The sequence below is a fragment of the Oryzias melastigma genome, linkage group LG11 (genome assembly GCF_002922805.2).
Source record: "Oryzias melastigma strain HK-1 linkage group LG11, ASM292280v2, whole genome shotgun sequence".
In the NCBI taxonomy this organism is placed as follows: domain Eukaryota; kingdom Metazoa; phylum Chordata; class Actinopteri; order Beloniformes; family Adrianichthyidae; genus Oryzias; species Oryzias melastigma.
In genome coordinates, this window is record NC_050522.1 from 18291987 (window position 1) to 18301184 (window position 9198).

Genomic DNA, 9198 nt, shown 5'->3' on the forward strand with positions numbered 1-9198 from the left:
GCTTTTCTTTCTCAGTCCGACACACCAAAAAGAGGCTATTGTCCAGCCGGCACCAGCAGCGACAAATCCTTTCATCGATTTTTTTGAAGTATTCATCAGCTTTTTTGTTCTTTAAATCTATGTTGTGTGTTTTGTCGAGAGAATAATAATAAAAAAAACAGCTTCGAGGATGTCAGAGAAGCATATTTTCTTCAGCTGTTCAACAATAAACCTTCAGAATTCTGAAGGCAAAGGTGCAGCAGCTTCACCCTCCTCTCTGCCTGCAAATGGAAATAGCAATACCGATCGACATAAAAACATTTTTAGATCTCACTGAAGATAAAAATCTGGTTTGAACCAAAATCACCAAGTTTTTAAGAGTGTCACAAGTAGCTGGTCTGCCAGAACCATTAATGGATTAAATTGACATTTTTGGAAATTTAAGTAACTAATATCTTATGACGTATCATCTCTGGTCAGTGCTTATTTTTATTTGATATTATTTTAGTCTGGATGATCAAGAGGGTCTTTTTAATAGTATGACAACTTTTTTAAAATCAGTGGTACATTTTGAAAGCTTCAAAAATCAATGGAATGAAGAGGATTCACAGCAAACTACTTCATTTTGCTACGATTTAAAACCTTATTTTTAAATATTTAAAACATTTCACCAGGTTTTAAATTGTTTAAACACATTTTTTTCCCCACACCTTTCCAAAAAGAATCTGCACAATCATTAATATTTATCCCATTAAAAGCTAGGATCTAAAATTAAGGAATTTATAATTAAAATGAATCAAAATCCTTTTTATTCCAAACTCGACAATAGGATAACTTGATTTAAGAAAATAAATAAATAACATTTTGCGCTGTAAATTTTGATCTAATTTGACCTTATCTTCATTTTGTTTAGATTATGTTCTAAAATGACAAATTTACGCTGATTAAACTTGTTTTGTTGTCACTGTAATAATAAATAAACTACAACTAGGTGCATATAAACTAAAAAAAAAGCACAAACTATTTACTTAGAACTAGCAAAAAAAAAATTTTGATTCATTTCATCCATTATCGTTTTCTCCTTTTAACTGATTGTGTGAAACTCCTTTCTACTAGATTTTGACATCTAATTATAAGACATCTTGTTAAGTAAGACTTACTGTATTTTATTTACTTTTTTCTAGTTATTTTATTCTGAAGATTAGTGCTTTTTGTTCTATTTCTGGGCTACTATTTTGAGCATTTTTCTTTCCTGGTAGAATTCAGGAAAGTTTTGATTGAATTCTCTTTTAAAAAGGCTTTGAGCTTTAAGCCATGAGCTCCCAGTCCACTGACAAACGCGCTCCAACCTTGCTGGCAGCTTCACAGACTTTCGCACCTTGTTAATGTGTTTTAACAGATGACTTATGCTTGAACTGTGCAGAACGAACAATAAATCCCCAGACTGTAAACATTTCAGAAAACCAGTCGGTTCAGCTGCAGAGAAGGTCCTTGAGGAAATGAGATTAATACTAAGAGCTTTAATCACACTTCTTTTTTTTTTTAGAGTAAATGTGAAAATTGTTATAACAGTGTTAAGCTACAGAATCAGACATAAACTTTTCACTGAAGGTGGACTAGGGGTGGACATCGTTAATAATTTCCAGAGTTTACGCGATTTAATTCACCAGAACCTGAATACCTTTTTTTTTCTTTTTTTATTCTTTCCATCCACTCAATTAAATTATTTTCAATTCAATTTTGAGTGTACTTGGTTCACTCATTTAGACACATTTGTTTAGAAATACTTATATATATATATATATATATATGTTTTGAAGATATTCATGTCGTGAAGTTATAATGAGACTAACACCATCCAGTGTTACATGGACTCTCAAATGGAGAAGCTCCAACAATTGTTCTGCTTCTCCTGGAGGGTGTTTCAGTTTGGCCACTAGGTGGCAATTTGTGCCTAAGTTAAAAAACTACAAAATGAAAAACAAATCCAAAATGCGGGTCTCCCTGCGAGGCTCCGCTGGGAGATCAGACCAGAGCAGCCCTGTGCCCAGTGTCAGACAAGCTGCTGCAAATCGGAAGCGCATTTTTCTGGAGAATAGTTTTATTTTTAAAGGGATAAGTGTTTTTAAAAAGTGATTTAAAAATGCTTATTATCCTTTTTTTAATTAATTATTGTGAATATCTTTGTAAGAAAGTGGGAAAATGTCAAGTTTTACCAGATGTTATTCGCAATCGAAGTTTATAGCTAACGGCTGATAAGAAAACTCTGATGAATGAGCATTCTAGAAGTATGTAAACGCATCACTCAGACCAATTTGTGAGACGTGAAATAAGTCTCAAGACAAATCCATGCGTAACTGAGGTTTTGTGTGCGCGTAAGAAGTAATTTGTGCGTATTTTTTAAAGATTTGCATGTGTAATTAGTTTCAAGCTGTTATAATTTTAATGTGTGCACGTGTAAATTGTACTTTGCCTTTTTACTATTTGTATTTTTTCTTAGTTTATGCACAAAACGTCTTTTGTGAGTTACAAATCAAGAATACGCACCCACAAATCCGAGTGAGTCTATTTTCTCTCCATAGATCTTCTTCAGGAAGGCGGACTTCTCGGCAGCGCGCCAAACAGCATCCCGGTAGATCCTGGAAATGAACCGGATGATGACTCCTTCCTCTCGGCTGGTTGTTGTTGTTTTTGGGGCCAAGTCGGTGCACGGTATCCACAACATCTGGAAGTTTATCCTTCTCCTCTGGTAAAATGGTCTGACAGATGCTGATAACCTCTTGTCGCACATCTTGATTCTCCTTCTCGCCACACTCGCGGAGTTTCCGGTTCCAGCGGCGGGAGCAGCTCTCCAGGTGAGACTCTCGCCTTCATGACGTTTAACTCAGCACAAACGAAATACAAAGATTATCTCGCGGCTGAAATTTGCTTAGTGTTCTCTTGGAACTCATGGAACTATTTGTGACCGCGGCGGGCTTGGCAGACGGAGACGCTTCGACTGTTGGTTAGCATTAGCAGGCTTGCTAACATTAGTTTGTGGGTTCAGGTTAGCTCGTGTTAACTACTGAACTTATAGTAATAGGATTAAAAAATGACATTTAGGACCTCGCGCGCAGTGTTTGAAATACAGAAAAAGCAGCTAGGTTTAGCAGAGCGCCATCTTGGTGAACCCCACGTCTTTCGAAATTTCCCAGCATGCACTGCGGCTCAAAATGTATCTTTGTGAAAGAAATCCCTTAAAAGTTATATATTTTTCGTCATATTTTATTTATAAGTATTATTTAAAAGTTAAGCATTGTATATATAACTCAAATTTAGCAATGCGCAAAACCAGTTCAGAAAAGGACAGACTCACTGCCATCTGACACAGTTTTTTCTTATTTGCATTCAAGCATCAATCACTAAAATCGGGCTAGGTCCCTCATTTTTTAACCGATTTTCACAAAACAGGGCTCAAATTAAAGCTTAGAAAATGACTGATTCCATGGTATATTTACATTTTATTTTCTCTAAAAACTAAGCTGTAACTAGTGCAAGAACGGCACCTTCTAGTGTTACGGGTTATATTGACGTAACACTAGAGGGGGATTAATGAACTCAAATGTATGTGCTGTATGTATTACGTTATTCGGAATTATGAGAATTATTGGTTATTCATATTTCACTTTGCAGATTTTTTTGGCAGTCTTGGGAAAAAAACAACTCTAGAATAACAGGCTAGTAATTGAATTAAGTTTCATAGATCGGGACAATAATCAGTTAAGGTTATATAAAGAAATGTGTCTGGAGGAAAACATTTATTAGGCTTTTACAATTTTATTTATTAGATGGTGAAAGAAAGAGCTTCAACTTGAATCATTTCATACTTTAATTTTAACAAAGGATTCAGGATGAATAAAAAAGTGAAGACAAGAATCCACACCAAGAAGGAAGTTATGACATTTATTAGAAATATCAACCAGCTTTGTTGACAGAATAGTAGCTCTAAACAGAGTCACACTGAAATCAGACCCACTGTTTGTCAAGATATCAGACTCTGTTGTTCCAATAAGAGATTTTCTGTTGTATGTTTTGGAATGAATTACTAATTAGGAACAGAAACCTAAATATTTCAGTGGGTCTGATTCCTGAATTTTTCACAACAATCCCAGTTTGTGTTCCACCATCATGTGTGGCTCTCCCATCATTTCACATTGATCTGGATCTGCAAGAAGACCACAAAGATGGTTAGATTCATGATTAGCTTGATTGACTGATGATGCCATGTTTTGTCATGTTCAGTTGTTCAAAAAAACTTATAATACACTTCCGGCTGAACGCCGGCTCATTGCATCATCACACTGCGTCACTTACAGCTGATCTGGAGCAGCATGGGTCGTTGGTGTCGGTCCGGCTTGAACTTGTTCTTGAGAGCCAGGCTTGGAGCTGCGTTTGGAGCGGCGGGACTCAATACCTTACCTGCTCAGGTTGGACACTCCACCACAAGGCCACTAAGTAATGTTCCAATTAGGGGCATGTTTTTGAGTCTTTGAACCATCTTTTTTAGAGCAATTGGATTGTTTTGAGCAGATGTTTAGTTACTTTAAGATCTTCTAACTCGGTAAAGGTTTGTTCCTCCTCACAGAGTATTTGATGCTCTCTATGATGGAGGAAAGTTGAGTTTTGGTTGCTTCAATAACAGGAACACTTTGGATTACTTTGAGCTGCTGCACAAAATTCTCTGTCTATCATTAAATGCAAAAATCAGTTACCTAAAAATTGGAAAAGGAAACTAATTGTAAGAAGAAATTCTTAAAATAGTAGTAAAATTATCTGTTCATGGAGTAAGCCATTATTAATAAACAAAAAAATCTTAGAATAATATATAAAAATCCAAAAACAAGGAATTCACACAAGCATCCAAAAAGAGAAAAATAAGACTGTTAAATAAAATTACTTTCAGTGAATGCTATGCATCCCAATGATAAGTTTTTTTAAATTGTTCTAAGGAAATATTTTTAGGAACTTATCGTTCATTTTAATGAAAACTAGCACTTATTCTTAGAACATACATTTATATTTTTGCTTTTAAAATAGTAAAGTTATTAACATTTGTTGAACTTTATCAAAGCATTATTAAAATTGAATCAACAATTACAGTGAAATTTGAGTTTCTTGAGTCTTAATTGGAGTTTTTCTGTTGTCAAGAGTTTGAAACAAAAATGATTTTGACTCAATTTAATATATATATATATATTTTTTTAGTTTCTAGATCCTAGCTCTTAGCGAAACAAAACAATTCTTAAGTGAGCTGATTTTGAGGAAAAGCCTGGAAAGTGTAGAGTAAAGAGAACTATTTCAAACCTGCTGAAATATCTTGAATGTGGTCTGAAATCTTTGCATGGATCAAATAGTTTGCAGTAACAGTTCCAACGCTGAATATGTGCTTCTGTGCAGGAGAGCTCGGCTGGATCGGGAGCCGTGATGAGATACGGCTTCCCCTCGCTGGTCAACATCAAAACCAGAGAGTCCTACGTCACGTCCTACGATCCTCGCACACATACGGCACATGAGAGGCTGAATCCTGCCGCCCTCACTGGCCAATCGGACCGGAAGTACTGCCAGTTTAAAGAGGACGACAGGTGAGTGAGAGGAGCAGCTAAACATCAAGAGGAGCGCTGTAGCTCTCAAGTTCACACTCTTATGTTTCCTGTGTATTTTTTCCACAGAGCCACCAACACTGACTACAAGGGGAGTGGCTTTGACAGAGGTCACCTCGTTGCTACAGCCAATCACAAGTGGAGTCAGAAAGCAATGGAGGACACCTTCTACTTGAGCAGTGTGGCTCCACAGGTGCAGACATGAGTGTTTGTGCATGTGTGCCACCTGTGATGTTTCTAGCTCTCTAATATACTCTACTTCCTGTTTTTTTATTTATTTATTCTGGTTGTAAACTCTCTGCAGTAACAGTTTTCTGATGTCCTTGTGTGTCCAGAACCCTCACTTGAACCAGAAAACTTGGAACAACCTGGAGAAGCTGTGTCGCTCTCTGACAAAGTGCTACCTCAATGTCTACGTGTGCACCGGCCCACTCTACCAGCCCAGGTGACCTCAGTCCTCCTCTTTACATTCATGTATTCACAACTCAAGACAATAATTCTCCAGGAACCAGGCTTTTTTAATCTCATCTGGAAAATAGAGTTTGGAAAAATCATGCCTGAGTTTATAAAGATGTTCAATTAGTCCGCAATGTATGTTTAGGTCGACCGAGTGTTAGCATTAGCTGCCCTATGGGAAATCCCATTATATTTTAGCATCAAGCTAGCGGACTTTAGCATTCTGAGTTATATCCATCTTTTTTTATGGATCGATTATTGATCTATTAAGCTTAAATCGATTCAGATTGATTGATCGATTTTGTCAAGTCAGCTCTAAAGTGGATGCTTGAACATGCGCTGCCAAAGCAGTGTAAAAGTGTCTTTTAACCAAAGATTTTCTTTGCTTTTGTTGTTCCATTTTTTTTTCTTCCCAATGACCTTTCTATATAAAATAAAGAAGAAATTGTGATAATTTTTAGGTTTTTTTATGCATAGTGATTTCCTCGATTGCTGAACCGAGGAGGATTCTCCTCAGAAACTATCTGGTGAGTATTAGAGAGCACTCTTTGACTGAAGCGTTAAGGGGTGAACTTCCCCAGCTCTCTGCTGAAACCTTTATGGTACGAGCAGATTGATGATATCTGTGCTGTTTAAAGTGCTGCGTAGGTTTTTGTGACTGCAGCGCACATTTGCTGGGAGGCGCGAGGTCAGGTAGTTTATTGGCCCGTCGCTGCCGCTGTAACAGTATTACCTTCCATTTGCATTCTAATTCTGTACAAATCCACTGCTTGTTCAATGAGCCTTAGTGAAATAGATGCACAGGTTTATAGTAAACAGGGGACATCATTATGCAAATGAGGGAGATATTACATAGAGGAGTCATAAAAACGACTGATATGTTTGGAGGGTGGTGGTGGAGGGGTGGGTCTTGAGGAGCGAGGGCACAAATCCGTTCATTGCCTTACATAAATGTCATTATAGTCTGATAAGATGGGGAGAGGGATGGGGGGGGGATACACAGCCCGAGCTTTTGGTGCCAGAGTGCCTTGAACAGCCTCGGATTTCACGGATGTTGAACGTGACTTTTAATAATCGGGTTTACCGAACACAAAGCAGCTCTAATTGCTCTTCAAAGTTTGCTAATTGGCCTTAAGAAAGGACTGTTTAGTGCAAAAGAGGGAAGAATGGATGGCGAGCCCCACTGCTTGTGGCTCCTAAGTGTAGTTAAAAAAAAAAAAAGTCAAGTGAGACAGTAGTATCATGTACTGATGGCCTGGTTACCGTATTTTTCAGAGTACAACCCCGGGCTCTCACTGAATCTGGTCCGGCTCCAGTGCAGATTCTGGCGCGGTCTAGCTAATCACGAATGGCTGCGGTCCCACAAACTTTGCTGTCGACCTCACTTACGCAGGTTCAAACGATAACCCGCCATTTATACAGGAAGCACTGGAAAACAAAACCTCATTCCGCCGTGGTTTTGATTTATATTCACAAATCTTATTTTACTGTGTGACTCATCTTCATACAATGGGTAAGCACAAAACTTAATAATATTTTTATCCTATATAGGCTTAAATGTACATATTTGACTGTGTTCCATGTATTGTATAACAAGTAGGGGAGACAGTGGGGTTTGCTGTCACAATGACATAATGTTTACATTGAGTACAGCAGAAAATAGGTTTTATTTTGAAAAATGTACTAGATATACTTTACAGTCGTTCTCATGATTTCCAGTTTAGGTCCTTAAAAGCCCCAACTTCACAAAAAAGTGCTCCAGCTCGGCTCTGGCATGCGCTACAAATTTGAAAATGGACTAGATACTTGGGATGATCATTTTTGCAGTCAATACCGATAACCAATATTTTCCCTGTGACTGTGGTCGATAGCCGATAATTGCCAAAACTCAAGTATTAAGTATTAAATATTTAAGTCTTCACCGACACTTTCCTTACTGTTTCCTTAGAAGAAATGCTCAACTTTTTTTCCTTTTTTTTAACTATACCATTACATTATACTTCAACTTTTTAACATACAAAAGATCTCACTTTAAAACTTTGAAAATATATCCAAAAAGACTCAGACTATTTACTTATATTAACTACTTTCCATTGCCAGGTATCTATTTAAACCAACATGTATCCCTTTCAAAAATAAAATACACATGAAAACAGAGTAATTACTGACTAGGACTTTAAAGATAAGCTTCCCCGTTCCAAGTATCTATTAGGAACAAGTATCCATGTCAAAAATAAAGTGTACTCTGAAATCAGTCAGAACAATATCAGTGGATTTTTTTAGTATCGGTCCGATATCGATAAACTCAAATTATACAAATATCGGCCGATGAAAATACTGGCATCGAAATATCGTCCATCCCTGTTGGATACAGTGTGAGTGCCTCTTGCACTTCTCAAGTTACGTTAAGACTACAGCGTCAACGCCAAAGCCGGATCGGATGTAGTGTCAGATAGCGGTTAGTCTTTTTTATTTTTGCTGTTTGGCCAGGGGTGTGAATTATACTCAGGAGTGATTTATTTATGATTTTTTAAGCATAAATAGGCTCATATATTTGTTAGTTTTCCAGTTTTTATTTTATTTATTTATATTTATTTTTCCTCCTGAACTTCCTGATGTTTTTCTTATTTGCCACAAGACATTACATTTTTTGTTATTTTTTTCTTCTCTGAACTTATGTGGGACAGCAACTTATCAAACTGGATTCATTCTGATGCCACTACTGGAAAGATCACCAAAAAAGGGAATAAATGATCTCATAAAGTGAGATGTGCTTATCAATATTTTTGTAGAGCTATTCAAAATAAACAAACGTGATCTCTCAAAATCATCCGTGTGTTCCATTTATTGTAAAAGAGATATAAATTCAGTGCTTCAATGCAGTGTCAAAGCTAAAAACGTGATGATAGTTTTTCCCACACACAGGAGTGTCTAGGTCTGGGATAGGTCATTCTAGACCTCGAGGGTCACAGCTGTCTATGATTTCCATGATTACCTTTATACTCTTAAAATTCTGTTCTATATTTTATTGTTATTGCTTTTGCACCAAGTATAGGGGGATTGCTTTTAAATTTCATTGTACATGTGCAATGACAAATACATTCTATTCTACTCTATTCAGATG

At 36.9% G+C, this 9198-nt stretch overlaps 1 protein-coding gene across 3 annotated transcripts in view; it reads left to right on the forward strand.

Moving 5' to 3' along the window:
• The first annotated feature begins 2613 nt into the window (after positions 1-2613).
• Positions 2614-9198, forward strand: part of LOC112160513 (endonuclease G, mitochondrial) — a 9729-nt gene continuing 3144 nt past the window's right edge. Inside the window, exons 1-6 of one of the 3 annotated variants that reach the window (XM_024295117.2) lie at positions 2614-2834; positions 4335-4473; positions 5416-5600; positions 5688-5811; positions 5954-6063; positions 6552-6601. In XM_024295117.2, the coding sequence (XP_024150885.1) occupies positions 5443-5600; positions 5688-5811; positions 5954-6063; positions 6552-6570 (411 nt within the window). In that variant the 5' untranslated portion in view covers positions 2614-2834; positions 4335-4473; positions 5416-5442 and the 3' untranslated portion in view covers positions 6571-6601. The remainder of the gene's footprint in view (positions 2835-4334; positions 4474-5415; positions 5601-5687; positions 5812-5953; positions 6064-6551; positions 6602-9198) is intronic. The other 2 variants (XM_036214348.1, XM_024295108.1) reach the window with 2 other exon arrangements.